Genomic DNA, 18,186 nt, shown 5'->3' with positions numbered 1-18,186 from the left:
AATCCATGAACTATAATACCAAAAAAACTGTAATACCAAAAAAAAAAATCAGTCCATTGAACTTCATTAAAATTAAGTATTTTTGTTCTGAAAACACTATTACAGATCTGGGTGCGGTGGCTCACGCCTGTAATCCCAGCACTTTGGGAGGCCGAGGCAGGCAGATCACTTGAGGGCAGGAGTTTGAGAGCAGCCTAGGCAACATGGTGAAACCCCATCTCTACTAAAAATACAAAAATACAAAAATTAGGCGGGTGTGGTGGCCGGTGCCTGTAATGCCAGCTACTTGGGAGGCTGAGGCAGGAGAATCGCATGAACCTGGGAGGTGAAGGTTGCAGGGAGCTGAGATTGCACCCCTGCACTCCAGCCTGGGTGACAGAGTGAGATTCAGTCTCAAAAAAAAAAAACGAAAACCACTATTACAAAGAGGAAAGGCCCACCAGACTGGAAGCAAATATGTGCAAAATAGATTCCTAGCAAGGGACTTCCATCTAGAGTATACAGAGGACTCAAGTTATAAGACAAAAGACAAGTGAAACAAAGGGGGAAGATTCGAACACACACTTCACCAAGAGAGATCAGTGGCGAACAAAAACACAAAAAGACGCTCTACAACATCAGTTAATTAAGGAAATGCAAATTTGGGAATGCCCCAAGCTAAAAACACCCAGGTGTCCATCAACAGATGAGGGTACGGCCAAACTGTGGCACCTTCGCACAACAGGACCCTGCGAGCGATGAAATGCAACAAATTCCTGACGCGCGCAGCAGGAAGGCAGCTCAGAATAACCACGCACACCCGAGGAAGCTGGACAAAAAAAGAAGACACGCCGTATGTTCCATGTATGTAAAACTCCAGCAAACGCATGCTAAATTACAGTGACAGAAAGCGGATCAGTGGTTGCCTGGAGATGGGGAGGGAGGGCCTGAGGACTCTGTGAGACGGACAAGTTCACCGTTGTGATTGTGGCCACAGCTTCACAGGTGGACACACGTGAAAACTCATCACGCTGGACACTCAGACACCTCAATGAAGTTGTACAAACAGTCATCATAATACACCATCTGCCTTAGCCATGAAAAGAACTGATATCATCAGATAACACTGTACATGAGTTTAAACAAATATTGTGATAATTATACTGGGTGGAGCAAGTGACAGCATAAAAAGGCTAAGTCCACATCTTCCGTAATAAGAATCCTTTCGATGATGTCTAAACTTTTTTTTTTTTTTGGGACGGAGTCTCGCTCTGTCTCCCAGGCTGGAGCACAATGGCACGATCTCGGCTCACTGCAACCTCCGCCTCCCAGGTTCAAGCAATTCTCCTGTCTCAGCCTCCCTAGTAGCTGGGATTACAGGCGCGTGCCATCACGCCCAGCTAATTTTTTGTATTTTAGTAGAGATGGGGGTTTCACCATGTTGCCCAAGCTGGTCTCGAACTCCTGAGCTCAGGCAATCCACCTGCCTCAGCCTCCCAAAGTGCTAGGATTACAGGCGTGAGCCCCCGCACCTGGCCGGCCCTGTTGGAGGAGAAAGAGGAGGAGGAGGAATGGCATAAACCTGCCCTCTTAGACACGCAGCCGAGGGAGCCGCCTCTGCGCAGTGGGACCTGGCCACACTAGGAGGGTGGGAAGTGGCTGACTTTGTTTTAAACAAGGATGTGTTGCTTTCATAAAAACTCAACTCCCAGCCATCTGACCCGGCAATTCCAGTTTCGGTGCGTGCCCAGGAGAGATGAAAACAGGCTCACAGCTGCCGGAAGGTGACGGCAACCCCAGATAAATGAAATGGGTCCGCCCATGCAATGGGTCATCGTTCAGCCACAAACAGGAATGAGGCCCTGACACGGGCTATAGCACAGATGGATGGTAAACACCTGCTCAGAGAAAAGGGTCAGACACAGAAGGTCACACACCGTATGACTCCATTTATATGAAATGTCCAGAATGGGCCCGTCCAGAGAGACAGACACAGTGGCGTGGCTGCCAGGCGCTGGGAGCGTGGGGATGAGGAAGGGACTGCTTAATGGGTACGGGGTTTCTTTTTGGGGTGCTAAAAACGCTTTGGGGTGATAAAAATGCTTTGGAGGTAGATGGGGCAATGGTTGCACACTGTAAATACACTAAGCCACAGAACTGTACACTCTAATGGGGTAACTGTATGGCATGTGAACTCTGTCAATTAAGCTGTTACCAGGAAGAAAACCTGACTCCCAGAGCAAGGCTGGCATGTGGCTGCAGACGCACACAGTGGGGCTCCACGCTCCAGGAGGAGCCTGGGGAGAGATTCCAAAAGGCCACAGGTAAACAGACACTCCCTGATCCAAGTAAGAGCTCTCACGTCTCCCTCTCTCCTGAAGCTTCCCTCCTCCTCCTCGTGCCCATGTGGGCTCAGTGCCTTCTTGCACCAGGGATTCTGCCAACAGGAAGTTCTGGAACCCACCGGTTTCGGACCCACCCACCCCTCACTGTGGGCCACAAGAGCCTGGAGTTCCCCACGGGCAGACCCCCATGTGACCAAGGGGCGAAGGCACCTGGTCCTCTAGCTCATCTCCTCAACACCTGGCTAATTATGGTAAGACAATGCCTCTTTCAGCCAGGCGTGGTGGCTCACGCCTATAATCCCAGCAGTCTAGGAGGCTGAGGTGGGAAGATCACTTGAGCCCAGGAGCTCGCGACCAGCCTGGGCAACATAGTAAGACCTTATCTCTACAAAAAATTAAAAATAAAAAATCACCTGGGCATGGTGGCGCACGCCTGTGGTCCCAGCTACTAGGGAGGCTGAGGCAGGAGGATTACTTGAGCCCATGAGTTCAAGGCCACAGTGAGCCACAATAGTTCTACTGCATTCCAGCCTGGGCAACAGAGCCAGACCCTGTCTCTAATGAAAAAGAAAATGACCCTTTCACAGACACCCACTGCTTCTGCCCTTCTAACCCTGAAGACCTGGGCCAGGGCCCAGGAGCTCCAGGGCAGGCTGCTGTTGGTTGCACTGGAGTCTCGGCCTCCATCACCCTAACGCCACGCATCTCACACCTCATCCTCCAGCCTGAGTCTGTGGAGGCCCGGGGACCCCGCCCAGAGTGCCTCCTCTTCTCCTCCCCAGTCTGCCAGCACAGCGGTGCCTCAAGAAACTTCAGCCGCCCAGGAATCACCAGACCTGCAGCAAACACCCCAGCGGGCCTGCCCAAGGCAACAGCATGTGGGGGTGGGGGGGTGGGCTCCGATGAGAGTCCACAGGGGGCTGCGAAGCGTGGCCAGCAGGTCTGCCCCCCGGCGCAGGACGTCGTGAGTGAAATGGAGAGAACGGAGCCTGGACACGCAAAGCTGGGTTCCTGGGGTCCCAGCCCCAGAGCCTCACCATTAGGGAGACGGAGCCTCTTCTGGGAGCTGGAAGTGACACAGGGCAACCCAGGACCCCCCCAACCCACTACCTGCCGACTCAGCCCCCTTGACTGACAGAGGCCCTGGCTATCAGTCCCTGAGAAGAAAAGTAGAAAGAAGGGACCAGGGCCAGTCACACTGACTCTTCCCCATCCGAGGGTCTCCAGACCTGCAGACCACCTCCCAGATCAGCGGCCATGGGGAGACGGTCAAGAGCGAGCACGACCTGTCCTCCGTGACCAGAGGGAAGAGGAATCCAAGTGGTTTTTCCAGCGACTCAGGCTTCCTTGTGCGTCAAGGGCCGCTCTGCCGGCCACAGCCCACTCTGGGAGCAGCAAGTGAGTACAGGCACAGCCGGCCCGGGGTCTCCCAGGTGGGCAGAGGAAACCTCAGCACCACCCTGCTAGGTGAGGGGACTGTGGAAGCATGGACTCCGTCTAAACCACGCCTGCAGCACCACCACGCGGGCCCTGAATTTCCAGGTTTCACCCTGTGTCCCTTGACATAGACGTCATAGGAGCGATCACAGAAAATTTGCTAAACATAGACAAAGCAACGATAATATAACCTGCCTGCCAGGAAATCCACCTGCTCACGCTGCTGGGGTGTCTTCCTCAGGGCCACACCACACGTGGGCCTGCATCCTTTTTCACTCATTTTAATACCAGGAATGAATTCCCACGCCATCTAATCCCATCATCCAAGCACACAGACCCCCATGTCAGCCGCTCCAATTTGCGGGGAACACCAGGAACACCTTTAAACGTGGGTTTGCCTGCTGTCCTCACCACAGGCTGCACGCCTCAGGGGACGGGGACCCACTGCCCACTTTCAGCAGGGTGTGCCCCTCAAGGCAACTCCCAGGGTGACTGTCATTAAAATATTTTCCTATTTGACAGGCAAAACCTGATCCCAAATCAAAAAGCGGCTGGACACAGGACAGGGCCCCAGAGCTGCCTGAAGGCATCAGGCGACTGGCAGGCGGGGTCTCACCGAGTTCTTTGGAGCCCTGGCTCTCGCTGGCCAGCTCCCCCATCTTCACCAGGGCGTCAAAGTAGCCTTTGGCTGCATACGTCACACCTGAGAGAGAAGAAAAGGGAACGGTTATTTCCTCCACGAGGGACAGACAAGACCCCCAGCAAAAACACGGCAGTCTTGGCACGCACAGGCCAACCCTGTCTCCTGCCCAGACAAGCTGGGAGAATACTCGACTTGCTGTGATTTCTGGGTTGGACAGAACCCATCTCTTGTTGATCTTCTTGTTTCACCCCAATCATGACAGCTCCCTTGACTGGTAAGAACACAGCGTACCAGTTGAGGTCCTGAGCTATTCAAGTCAAATTGCAGAGTGCTGATCCCTATCACGTGCTACCAGGCAGGGCCGGGGGGAGGGAGTGTTGTACTAACTGTACTTCATGAGACAAAGAACCAACCCTGGGCAAGGAAACTGCAGAGCTGGGCAGTAGGAAGCCATTTCCCCACAGATCCCCAGGCTGAGCCTGGAGTGGGAGAACTATTTCCCATCGCTTCACAGTCTCAGACCAGGACGCCCGTCACAGCTGATCAAAGGAGGCTAAAGGCATCACTTGGTATTGCTGCCGCCTGAGGGGCCTCCCAGCATCTCAGAGGCAGAGTCTGATCTAATCAGAAGTGGGTGTGAAGGGCTCCGGGCCTGCTGAACTCCTCCACAGCCACAGGGGTGGAGCAGGCTCCTGGAAGAGCCCGGGCTTCCTCCTCAGGGACTCCAGGGAGTGCCTGGCAAACTCCTCCACCTGACAGGGAGCCCCGCCCTGACCTCCAGGCTGCAGAAAGGGCGGGGCAGGGCCCTGGAGAGCAGCGTAATTACAATTTCTAATCCGTTTTCTACAGAACCCACTTAGGGGCCTATAACTGGGCACTTTATCAAATTTTATTTATATACTTTTCAATTAAGCACACAATTTGTTCTGCGGCACAAGACCACGTCCGCAGAGGAATGAAGGCCTGTGCCTGGGAGGGGTGGGCTGCCTCAAAGAAAAGAAAAACGCAACAGCAGAAGTGTGACTCCAGGGCAGCTGGCTGCGGCTAAGGTGGCGGTGCTGCCTGGACTGCCGAGCTCATTCCTGCGAGGCCAACGAGAAAAACAGGAGGAGGAAGTAAAGCTCCAAGTCTCCGCACTCAGCCCGGCTGCCCTCATGAGGAACCAAACAGGAGCGGAAAGGCCCGGAAGGAACCCGCGCCTTGGTGGCATCAAAGGGCTGAAGTGCCTGCTCACCCAGAGGAGGGGAACACAGGCCCCGGCCCCCACCACAACCCACTGAAAGCGGCATCCACACCACTTCCCTGTGTGCGGACGACGGGGAAGAAACCCAAACCTCGGAGAGCCACGTGAGGGCTACGAAAGACTCTACCGTAGATGAGGTCACCAAGTGTCCTACAGACGAGTGGCTCTGGAAAAAGGAAGCCATCGTCAGTCTGCAATGTGCAAGACCAGCCCCCATCTCCAGGGGTGGGATCATCTGGACTCTGAATTCCCATTGTAATGCCCAAGATTCAGACCCGGCTGGGAAGAGATGAACAACTGGTCTCATTCACAGGGCACGGAACTTAGCTGGGCCCGGAGAATCTGGACATCGTGTGCTGTGCCTGGAGATCATGTGGTCACCACGGTTGGAAGCCCTCTGCACCCACCTCGAGCTGGGCCTCAGCCTTCCTACTCTGATTCGGGAGCCTCTCTCCAGTGTCAACATTTCAGGCCAGAGGCAAAGGCAGCTCTCCCTGGATCCCCATGAAGCTGCCCAACAACCGGGGTGCACCATAGGGAAGCAAACCAGGTGCAACTTCCACCAGGAGGCCACGCCGACCCTCAGAGCGGTCACAGGCTCTGCTGCCGACTTCCACTACACCTCATCCAAGAGGCTCCTGGCTGGGGGACGGGGGTCACTGCCACAGCCCAAGTATCTCCACTGTCATTAAAACCCTGCAGACGGCCGGGCGCGGTGGCTCACGCCTGTAATCCCAGCACTTTAGGAGACTGAGGCGGTCGGATCATGAGGTCAGGAGATCGAGACCATCCTGGCTAACACGGTGAAACTCCATCTCTACTAAAAATACAAAAAATTAGCCGGGCGTGGTGGCAGGCGCCTGTAGTCCCAGCTACTCGGGAGGCTGAGGCAGGAGAATGGCATGAATCCGGGAGGCGGAGCTTGCAGGGAGCCGAAATAGCGCCACTGCACTCCAGCCTGGGCGACAGAGTGATACTCCGTCTCAAAAAAAAAAAAAAACAAAAAAAAAACACCCTGTAGACTTTCGCTGGAGGAAGGACAGCTCTTTAAGACAATTTTGATGAGCAGGTCCCTCGGGTGCAACTCCGGGCCCAGGGATGTAGAGGAGGAGCAGGGTGGAGAGAAACAAGGCTGCTCCTGGGGCAGCCCTGGGGGCCCCTGCAGGGTGCCGGGTGCAAACAGGAGGTGGCCTAAGGGAGCTCCCTGTCCCGTTCATTCCCACAAGGAAACATGAAGGCCACCCCCCACTAGACGTGGAAGGCGGGCACAACTGGTCCACCTGGGGAGCTGAGAAGGAGGGCAGTGTCAGGGACAGGCCTTCTGCCAGATGCTCGGTTGGGGTGCTTTCTCCCCAGGTGACAACGGAGTAAAGGTGGTAAAAAAGGAACAAGGGCTGACCAACTCCTGCCCCCTCCTTGCCACCTCTAACCTGGCACCAAAACTGGACAACCAACTCCAGCCAACCCACAGGTGCCGCGACACCAGGAAGCGGTGGAGGAGCCGGGGGCGGCCGGCGGAGATGCAGCGCGTGTCCCAGAAAACACACTATCTCCTCCCTGCTGGGGACGTGGACTTTGCCCATGAAGATGCTGCAGTTACAGGGACAGACACGGTAGAGGGTACAGGGAGACCGGGAGTCACTGCCTAAGAACAGCAAGTCCCCATCCGTGCCAGGACTCAGCCATGAGCACCTGCGGGGCCAACAGGGCAGGTGAGAAGGGCATCTGGGGACAAGGAAGCCACTCCCCACCAGGACAGAAAGACCCAGGTGCACCCAAGGCCCCAAAGTGGAGCGCCTGGGTGGGGTGGGGGCGATGGGAAGCTTCTCAGGGAGACAGTGCGAAGAATGGAATGTCCCTGCAGCCACCAGTCCCCCACACCCTCTGTCCCGGCTCTTTGTGAGAAGGAGCTGCAGGGTGTTTGCTCATCTCCCAAACCCGAAGCTGCTGCAGTTACCAACAGCTTCATCCCAGCCCTAATCCCACAGTTTCTACGTGATTCTGAGGGACTGACATCCACACCCCTCCCGTCTCTAGATGCCACAGGACAAGAGCAGCCCACACAGGCAGGGGCGTGCTGCCACGGTGACAGCAGACCCAGTCCAGAGTACATGGGCTGCACCTTCACTCAGAGCCGCTGTCCAGCTTTGTTGCTGGAACAAAAGACCTCCTTTCGCTCCTGACCAGGCCCCACAGGCTGTGCCCAAGTCCATCTTCCAGCTCAGAAGGCAGCTCCCACCCCTTGGGGCCTGGGTGCAGTTCTACCAGCTCAGGAGGCAGCTCCCACCCCTTGGGGCCCGGGCGCAGTTCTACCTGCCAGTGCCTTCTCGTAATTCTTCCCCATGGCGATGAAGTTCCGGAGGCTAGGGTTGAACTGCTCCATGATGGTCTGGAAGAAAGCAGAGAAGAAACAGCATTACTGGCAGAGGTCACCCTGGTGACTCCGAAGGGTCTGAACACAGAGGAGAAAACCCAGAGCAAGCACCCCTCCCGGGGGTCGACACCACAAATGCTCAAGGTGGGCTTCCCAAGTTCAAATCTCGGCCATGCCCCTGATCAATGTCCTTGGGAAAATGACCTTCCTGAGCCTCGGTTTTCACACCTGTGCAATGGGGATAAGAAGAAACCCTGCTGCAGAGGAGTGTTTGTGGACTGAAGGAGCGCATTTGCATGGTGCAGCAGGCAGAATACAACTGGCGCTCAGATGCGCTGCTGCCGAGGTGCCGTTCCCATTGGCGCGGCTGAGTCAGCCCAGAAGGGCCCCCCACCGGCCATACACAATCGCTCAACGATGCTGGCACCCCCCTCCCACTAAAATCCTACTCAACACATCAATTACCAAACATCAGTTCTGATTAGTGCCATCGCAGCCTGATCTGCAAATGCCATGCTATGAATAATCCAACGGCTCTGGGTCTGTTTGCCCGACGGACGGGCATCTCGGTGCCAAGATCAGCAGTTCTTAGACTCAAGAAATTAGATTTTCACTGCGAAGGCCAAATAAATGTTTTAATTACAAGGGATAAAAACAGGCACACACAAACAACAGCCAAATGAGAATTCTACCAGCATAACATACACTGACTGTCAACAGCCAACCCCCGCCAGCAAGGGCCCAGGGAGCAGCTCCAACAGAAACCCCGGCTCAGCCACCTCCCATGTCTTCCGGTCATTTGTTATGATGTGATCCTGATCTTTCCTGAGGATCACAGGAAGGGAAGCCGCCCAGCCCTGTCGCAGACAAGCAGGAGGCTGTGGGGCCCCAACCCACCCAGCCCCAACCTGTGGGCTAGAGAGTGGGGAGGGAAGGGCAACTGCATCCCGCATCCCCTCTCCCAGCACCTGGCCTCAGCCTCCGAAGCCAAGAGAACAGATAGAAAGGGCATTTAGGGACAATGAAGCCATTCCCCACCACGGGACCTGCCTCCAGAAAACCCACTATTTGACGAGTGTTCCATCCCCTGCCCTGAGGTATGGCCAGGGTGTGTGTTCTTGGGGAACGAGGTCCCAAGTTCTGCACTACACCGGGGCTCACAGCAGGCCGGGTACACCTCAGTCCTGCCTGTACTGGACCCTCCGGTGGTAACGCCACCCGGCCAAGTTCCAGGGCAGGTGCTCCTTCCTTCCTTCCTGGATGCGGCAAGGGTGAGGGCGCCTTTGTGTGCCAGCCCAGAGGCTATGTGCACGGGGTGGGGGATGCAGCAACGACCCAGCCACAAAGTCCTGCTCTCACAGAGCCAACATCTCCTGAGGGAAGGCAGGACTAGGAGGGCCAGCGCTTCCGCAGAAGTGGGATAGGCGTGCTCAGCGAGACGTGGAAGGCAGGCAGGGAAGCACTTTCCATGCCAGAGAGCAGTGGGCAGACCAGAGCAGGGCAAAGGCCCCGAGGCAGGGCCCATGGTGAGTTCCTGGGAAAGGAGGACCCGGCATGAGGGTGGAAGGGGCCCAGGGGAGGCAGGAAGAGGAAGAGGTGGGTGTGGTAATGGGATAGCCCCTGAGGCCGGGCTGCATGACGCTAAGGAGGGTCTGAGCAGAGCGATGGACTACACTTAAAAGATCCCGCTGGGGTCAGATGCGGTGGCTCGCACGTATAATCCCAGCATTTTGGGAGGCAGAGGCAGGAAGATCACTTGAGCCCAAGCGTTCAAGACCAGCCTGGGCAACATGGTGAGACCCCATCTCTACAAAAAATTTAAAAATTAGCTGGGTGTGGTGGTGCACGCCTGTAGTCCCAGCTACTCAGGAGGCTGAGGCGGGAGGATTGCTTAAGCCTGGAAGGTCAAAGCTGCAGTGAACTGTGATTGTGCCATTGCACTCCAGCCTGGGTGACAGACAGAGCGAGACCCTGTCTCTAAAAAAAGTAAAACAGGCCGGGCGCAGTGGCTCATGCCTGTAGTCCCAGCACTTTGCGAGGCCGAGGCGAGCGGATCACAAGGTCAGGAGATCGAGAGCATCCTGGCTAACATGGTGAAACCCCGTCTCTACTAAAAACACAAAAAAATTAGCCGGGTATGACGGCACGCACCTGTAAACCCAGCTACTCAGGAGGCTGAGGCAGAAGGATGGTGTGAACCCAGGAGGCGGAACTTGCAGTGAGCTGAGATCATGCCACTGCATTCCAGCCTGGGCGACAGAGCGAGACTCCATCATAAATAAATAAATAAATAAATAAACAAAACAGGCCGGACACAGTGGCTCACGCTCATAATCCCAACGCTTTGGGAGGCCAAGGCAGGCGGATCATGAGGTCAGATGGAGACCATCCTGGCCAACGTGGTGAAACTCCATTTCTACTAAAAATACAAAAAGCCGGGCGTGGTGGCAGACGCCTGTAATCCCAGCTACTTGGGAGCCTGAGGCAGGAGAATTGCTTGAACCTGGGAGGCGGAAATTGTGGTGAGCTGAGATTGCGCCACTGCACTCCAGCCTGGCAACAGAGTGAGACTCTGTCTCAAAAAAAAAAAACAAAAAACAAAAAACAAAACAAACAAAAGAGAAGATCCCTCTGGCTGCTCAGGGGAGACTAGATTTTAGCCAACGGCCCTGGCGTATGCTGGGAGACCCATCGGAGGCTCTGGGATGTCAGAGGGGAAGAGAGGCACGTGCCACACAGGCCTCTGTTCTAAAGGGACGGGGATGCTGGAGAAGAAAGGCACGTGCCACACAGGCCTCTGTTCTAAAGGGACGGGGATGCTGGAGAAGAAAGGCACGTGCCACACAGGCCTCTGTTCTAAAGGGACGGGGATGCTGGAGAAGAAAGGCACGTGCCACACAGGCCTCTGTTCTAAAGGGACGGGGATGCTGGAGAAGAAAGGCACGTGCCACACAGGCCTCTGTTCTAAAGGGACGGGGATGCTGGAGAAGAAAGGCACGTGCCACACAGGCCTCTGTTCTAAAGGGACGGGGATGCTGGAGAAGAAAGGCACGTGCCACACAGGCCTCTGTTCTAAAGGGACGGGGATGCTGGAGAAGAAAGGCACGTGCCACACAGGCCTCTGTTCTAAAGGGACGGGGATGCTGGAGAAGAAAGGCACGTGCCACACAGGCCTCTGTTCTAAAGGGACGGGGATGCTGGAGAAGAAAGGCACGTGCCACACAGGCCTCTGTTCTAAAGGGACGGGGATGCTGGAGAAGAAAGGCACGTGCCACACAGGCCTCTGTTCTAAAGGGACGGGGATGCTGGAGAAGAAAGGCACGTGCCACACAGGCCTCTGTTCTAAAGGGACGGGGATGCTGGAGAAGAAAGGCACGTGCCACACAGGCCTCTGTTCTAAAGGGACGGGGATGCTGGAGAAGAAAGGCACGTGCCGCACAGGCCTCTGTTCTAAAGGGACGGGGATGCTGGAGAAGAAAGGCACGTGCCGCACAGGCCTCTGTTCTAAAGGGACGGGGATGCTGGAGAAGAAAGGCACGTGCCGCACAGGCCTCTGTTCTAAAGGGACGGGGATGCTGGAGAAGAAAGGCACGTGCCGCACAGGCCTCTGTTCTAAAGGGACGGGGATGCTGGAGCACAGCAGTGTTAGCACTGAGCTAAACCCTTAGCAGTGAACCAGGAGCCTGGACACTTTAACTCCCAGGAGCGCCTGGGAGCCGGGGCAGGGAGGCCACACAGGGAGTGCGGTGAGATGGGTCTGGCGCCCAGGAGAACGTGAGCCAGAGACGACGCCTGAGAGATACCGGCAGAGAGAATGCTGGGACCTGGTGCACTCTCAGCAGCCTGGTTCAAACTGACCATGCAGACCAGGACTGGCGGTGAAGGCGGTCGGGAAATGCTGCCGGATGTGCGTTTCTTGTAATGAAATCAAGCAGAAGGGGGCACCAGCCAAGTGAGGAGGATGCGGCCAACTCCAGTGTTCTAGTGTGCGTGTGCTCATGTCTGCATACACATCTGTGTGCCCGTGTTTGCGTACAGACACATGCATGTGTGTCCATGTGTGCATGTACACATTTGTGTGCATGTGTGTGCTGAGCTGCAGCATCAAGCACGTTTCTCACCCTATGTGACACAGGTATGAAAACACTACCACGGAGGGTGCATGCCAGAGCAGACCCCTTGCTCACAAGAGCCCCACGTGCTTGGCTCCAGGACCATGACCCCCACAGGCCCCCGGGCGGAAGAGGCTCAACCTGAGCCCTGTGAGCTCCACTAACATCCTGAGCAGCAGGAGAAACAGGCCAGGAGCCACCCAGGGCCAACCATGGCAGGTCAGCACGGCAGCCATGCCTACCACATGACGGGGCAGCACCAAGGTTTCACTTCCTTAGTGCAGCAGCTGAGCTCACATGGAAGGAATGCAGGAGACAGCGGGCAGGGAACAGCCACCAGGCCACCTGGGCACAGCCCTGCCTCCATCTGCAAGAGAGGGGTGGCAGCTGGCACACACAGGTGCCGCCGTCCTGGCCCGAAGGCAATGGCAGGGGCATCCATTCCACTGAGCCGACATTGTAAGGGGGGACGGCCAGTTCCTCCTCCTACACCCGCATCCAGCCGCTGGGCCAGCAGAGAGGCCTTCTGTGGAGCCCTGCCTCAGGCATGCACAGTAGGTGTCACCCACCCCTCTTCCGGGTTCCTCCCTCTCCCAGGAACCACAGGAGGAGCCCAGTGTCTCATGAAGAGCCCAGCCCCTCTGCTGGGAGACCATCTCCAGTCAGGCGTCTCTCTGAGCCTCCGAACCAGTCCATCCCATTATCCTAGAACGCAGGCAGGGGCCATCCTGACCCAGTGAGCCCGTGTGGAGGTCCCCAGCCCGAGGAGAGCCCACTGTGGGGCATACACTCCAGTCCCGCCTCCACTTCCACCTCCGGCTCCCCTAACCAGGCCAAGGTCCTGGTCCAGGGGCCCATAGCTAACAGGCGCTTTGCAGTGCCTGGGGGTCCCCGGGTGGGGGCAGGGGAGCCAGTGACAGGCAGCTCCAGCTGTTCTGGAACGAACATCAACAGCGGTGGCCCCAGGTGGAAAGAACTCTGTTCTCAGCCACACCAACACGGCTTTTCCAAGTCACTGAGCGAGTGTATCGTTTTGTAGGATGCCACCAGGAAGGAGCTGAGCTCAGACGCCCAGACGCCCTGACAGTGCTGGGGCAGAGGAGCGGGGGGAGATCGGAAAAGTCTGTGGGCTTTAAAAGGGGAAGGGAGCTTGTTTCTTATCAACACCAAGGGGTGCAAAAAAACCCCAGAAAAACCTAGGCCAGGAGGCAGAAACTGCACAAGAAAATAACCTCAAGCCCTCAGAGGCGCCACCCCCACACGGTGGGTCTCAAGTGAGTTTAAAGCCCAGCTGTCCACACTGAGGGCGCTCAGGGACATGTTGTGCCATCCTCAAGACCACAACAAAACTAAGAGACTCCTGGGGGGCCACAGGCACAGAGAGAGCTCCCCAGGGGCCCACGTTCTGTGACCCAATCCCCCCCTGCCAGGACAGAAATCCTACACCATGAGGAACCACCACACTCCTCAAACTCTAAGACCTGTGCGGTGCAAACGCAGCCTGGCGTGTGCAGAGCTCTGCTGTGCCTCCGGTGACCAAGCACTGGCTCCCTGGGCCGTGTTCCCGGGCCGGCACGGACTTCCAGTTCCTCGTTTGTTCATTCACTATTGACCAGTCAACACCTTTCCCACCCCAGGGGGGGTTCTGGGCGGGCCTGCCCATGAAGGGGGTCCTGCCCATGAAGGGGGTCCTGCCCATGAAGGGGGTCCTGCCCACGAGGGGCTCCCACACACGCCATGGAAGGCTTCCCCTCATAGGACGCATGCCGCAAAGCGCCGGGGGAGGAGGGATCCCTGCCCAGGGATGCCCGCACGCTTGGCTGCCCTCCTGCTGGGATGTCCATAGAGACGGATGTCCCAGTGGCCCTGGAGTCGCATGGAATCCAGGCCTTGACCACAGCAGGGACTCCAGCTGTCCCTACTACAGCCCCCAGGGACCCCAGCTATGCATTTCTGAAGGTACAAATGGGAGGGCCATGTCCACCAGTTGCAGAGGTGGCCGTCAGAGAACGCTGATGAACCAAGGAGCCCTTTTGGCTGGCGAGCTGCAGGCCACTGCTGGCCAGCCTGGAGACTGATGGCCATTATGATTCAGTGCTGCGGGCCGGCCTGGCCAGTGCGGGCACAAGGCAGCAGCAAAACCCCCGTCATCTCCACCTCCTCCCAACTTGGGGAACAAAGGGAGAGTGGCTAGTACATTTACAGAAAGGACCTCTGCCAAAGGACTTTGCTCTCCTGCCCACTCCTGGGCTGTGCTGGGGTCCACCTTCCGCCTGCTCAGGAATTCTTTTTTTTTTTTTTTTTTTTTGAGACAGAGCCTCGCTCTGTCACCCAGGCTGGAGTGCAGTGGCGCAATCTCAGCTCACTGCAACCTCCGCCTCCCGGTTCAAGTGATTCTCCTGCCTCAGCCTCCTGAGTAGCTGGGATTACAGGTGTGCACCACCACACCCAGCTAATTTTTGTATTTTAGTAGAGACGGGGTTTCACCATGTTGGCCAGGCTAGTCTCGAACTCCTGACCTCAAGAGATCCGCCCACCTCAGCCTCCCAAAGTGCTGGGATTACAGGCGAGAGCCACTGCGCCGGGCCAGGAATTCCGTTTACCCCTTGGCTCTCCTTCCTGTGATGCCGCCTCTCCAGCGCTTTCCTGGCAGGGTGGCCACAAACAAAAGCAGTCTCTCTGCTGACAGAGAGTGTCCCCCACCTCCCTCCAGCCCCTCAAGGCAGATGCCAGGGTGGGCGTGTATGGCCACACCCCTAGGGACTGCGTGCGTATGGACCCACGCATGCACGTATATCCGTGTGTGTGCTGCGGCCATGTGCTGCATGCGTTTACCTGTGCATGTACACTCACGCATGTGCTAGGTGTATGTGGACTCGTGTGTGTACTGCGGGCATAAGCTGAACCCGTGTGTGTGCTGTGGGCATAAGCTGAACCCGTGTGTGTGCTGTGGGCAAGAGCTGCATGTTTACCTGTGCATGTACACCCACACATGTGCTGGACGCTTGTGGACCCGTGTGTGTGCTGTGGGCATGAGATGGACCCGTGTGTATGCTGTGGGCATGAGCGTGTCTACCTGTGCATGTGCAGTCACGTGTGTACTGGACACATATGGACCCGTGTGTGTGCTACATGTATCTGTGTGTGGCCAGGCTGAGCCGTGTTTTCTATCTACTCAAAAGAACAAACTGAGAGAAAGAGTCGATGCTAGGACCCTCCCTGGCTGCCTTAGACCCTCATCACCCTAATCCTCACCAAGCCCCTCCATGAGAGTCACTGTCCCATCTTACACTGAACAAGATGAAAGTGAGGCTCAGGAAGGCAAGGGCCAGCCTACCAGCCTTGGTGGAGCCCAGAGTCCTGGCTTCAACCCTGCTGACCACACAGCCAGCCTGGTCCCTCTCTCCCAATCAGTCCTGGTGTTGCACCTGACACGCTCCCCAAGGCCACATTCCAGTAATATCAGGAAAAAGGATGACTCGATCCACCTGGCCTCTCCCAGGAGGGCCAATGCCCAGGGCGGCTGACTGTTGCGGGGAGGGGCCCTGCCCGCCCACTCCCTCGCCCACGGACCAGCACAGCTACTGAGGGGCCAGGCTGCTGTTGCCCACGGGACCACCGCCCTCACTTCCACCTCTGTCTCGACAGGCAGAAGCCAGTGGCAGCTGCGGGGCCAGCAGTGCCAGAGGGGCTTCCCCCAGCCCGCTGTACCACCACGGCCACAGCAGGAGGACCCCACACACAGACACGGACCTCACAGCCCCCACGACTCGGGTCCATGTAGACTTGACGGGACACTGCCTAGGACGCCAGGCTCCAGGGAAGGGCACCCGGGACAGAGCCGAGCCTGGAAACCCCAAGCCACATGTCCAGCATGGAAGGGGGAGGTGCAGGAGGGGCCCTGCAGCAGTGGACAGTGTCCTCCTGGGAGGACACCTCAGAGCTTGCTGTCCGGGGGCCACAGGCTCAGTTCCCTTGGCTGCCAGGGGGGTTGGGGGGCTTCTGTGGGCAGAGAGCATCGGGAACGCGGCAGTGTCCTCCAGGGCGGGCCACTGCTGACCCCACACACAGGAGCACCGATGAGCTCCAGACCTGGGAGCTGGCTCACAGGGCAAGAGGAGTGGGGGCTGTGAGGGTGTGAAGGAAGCCTGGCTGGAGTGGTGTGGACGGTCCTGTCCCCTCTAAACACTTGGACATCTGTCCTGGAGGATCCTTCCTGAAGGAAGAAAACCAACTCCAGGAGCCCAGCTGGGAGGGCTGCCTGGAGGAGGCAGATCTTGAACTGCATCTTACTTGGTTCGAGTCGGAGACAAACTACAAACACATGTACACGGATTTAGGAAACAAGGGGATGCATGGAAGTTTCTGGGAGGAAACGGCCCGCAGGGTGAGGACGGGAGCCTGAAGGTGGGCTGGAGCCTGCAGAACGGGATCCCAAGGGGAACAGTGACAAACCAGGCAGAGACAGCATCCTCCTCCTTACCCTCTGTGGCTGGGGGTGCAGGAGCCGGCAGCTCTGCCTCCCTGTGAGTATTAATGGGGTCCCCACAGCCAAGGACAGGAGAAAACTGTGTGGCCAAACCCCTCTGCCATGCCAGGGGCCCCCACCATGAGCCCCCCCAGGCCATGAGACCCCGCAGAGGGCTCTGGGTGTCAGGAAGCAGGCACCTCTCTGGAGGGAGGAAGAGGCCAGCCTGTTCCCAAACAGAGGGGGCTGGTCTCCCACCCTGCCCCAGGGGGGTCAGGAGGGGCCACTAGGCTTCTCCAAGGGCAGCTTCGGCATGGCCTGGCTGACCCAGACTCCCCCAGAACCACTCAGATCAGACAGATGGAGGGCACAGCCCAGCCCCTCCTGGAAGACTGAAGGGAGACACCCAGGTCCCAGGCATACCAGGGACTCCTGCAGGGCCCCAGGCAGCCTGGCCATGAGTCATGGTGGGGTCAGCGTGAGGGGTTGGGATGTCGCCTAAGGTGGTAGCTCCAGTTCTCAGCCTCCAGGAGCACCCACAGAAAGGCCATCAACATCATAATAAAGTGATTCCTTGTGTCTTTGGCACGGTGCCCAGATGTGACCAGAGGAGCAGGTGGCCTCCCGCCAGGAGGGGCCCAAGGTGCAGGGACTCCTTCCCTCATGCTGCCTGCCCTACCCGCCAGGCTCCTGGGAGGCCCCAGGACAGGGACCATGAATGCTGCAGCTAAAAACAACAGGGACAAATGCCAACACTAAGGCCAGCTCCTGAGCCAGGCGCTTCTGCCCTCCGCCTGTGGGAAGGGCCACACAGCCATTCCCCTGGGCCCCCAGCCCCAGCCCGGGACCCTGCTTCCCTTTCAGGATTGCAGCAGCATCTCCCTTTCCACGGGCCTTGGACACCTGCACGCCCTCTGCGAGCTTTCTCCTGGGGTCCTCAACTGTCAGGGGCCCCAAGTCTGACCCTCCTGAACGAGGTCCCCAGGAGCAGAGGTCCACAAGGGCAAAAGCCACACGTGGGGCCTTGCACGCAGGACGCCATGACCCGGCCCGCGCAGGAGGAGCCGCAGCCCAGCAAAGTCCAAACACAGCACCAAGCAGTCCGGCCACTTCCTTCCTGTCCGAGAGGCACATCCTGCCTATCCCAGCTTCAATGGGGACAGAGCCCCTTACAAACACCTTCCAACGTCCGGCCACCCTGGCCTGGGTCACAGAACTTAGCAACTGCTCAGCCTCACGGGGTGTCCGGCCCACACGGGACGGTGCATTCCAGCTGCCTTTCGCCTGTGGCCAGCACTGAGCTGGCGCCTTGCCAGCTGACTGCTCTTCGAATAGAATCAGCTGTCCCTGTGGAAACCTTCCTGTTGTCATAAACTGCGGGCTGCAATCTGATTGAGGTTGGAAGAGAAAACCATCACAGACTCGTAATACAATCAGCCTGAAGACAGACAAGTGGTCACCTCCAGGCAACATGGAAGACTCGGCCCCTCCAGCAGCTACTGCACTCCGTCGCGGGGTAGGGCCCACTGGGTGTCATGGCTGAACTGTGTCCCCTCCCAGGATGCACGTGTTGAAGTTCTAATCC

The 18,186-nt window shown here is 57.3% G+C and overlaps 1 protein-coding gene across 5 annotated transcripts in view; it reads right to left on the bottom strand.

Annotated features, from left to right (window-relative positions):
• The window catches only part of BAIAP2 (BAR/IMD domain containing adaptor protein 2), an 80,878-nt gene that overhangs the window by 52,942 nt on the left and 9,750 nt on the right, over positions 1-18,186 (bottom strand). For all 5 annotated transcript variants that reach the window (XM_009252123.3, XM_024234722.3, XM_024234721.3 and 2 more), the window contains 2 exons: positions 7,961-8,036; positions 4,378-4,464 (listed from right to left, as the gene is read on the bottom strand). In XM_009252123.3, coding sequence (XP_009250398.1) covers positions 4,378-4,464; positions 7,961-8,036 — 163 coding nt within the window. The remainder of the gene's footprint in view (positions 1-4,377; positions 4,465-7,960; positions 8,037-18,186) is intronic.

The sequence above is a fragment of the Pongo abelii genome, chromosome 19, assembly GCF_028885655.2.
Source record: "Pongo abelii isolate AG06213 chromosome 19, NHGRI_mPonAbe1-v2.0_pri, whole genome shotgun sequence".
NCBI lineage: Eukaryota > Metazoa > Chordata > Mammalia > Primates > Hominidae > Pongo > Pongo abelii.
This window is presented reverse-complemented; position numbering and strand designations above follow the sequence as displayed.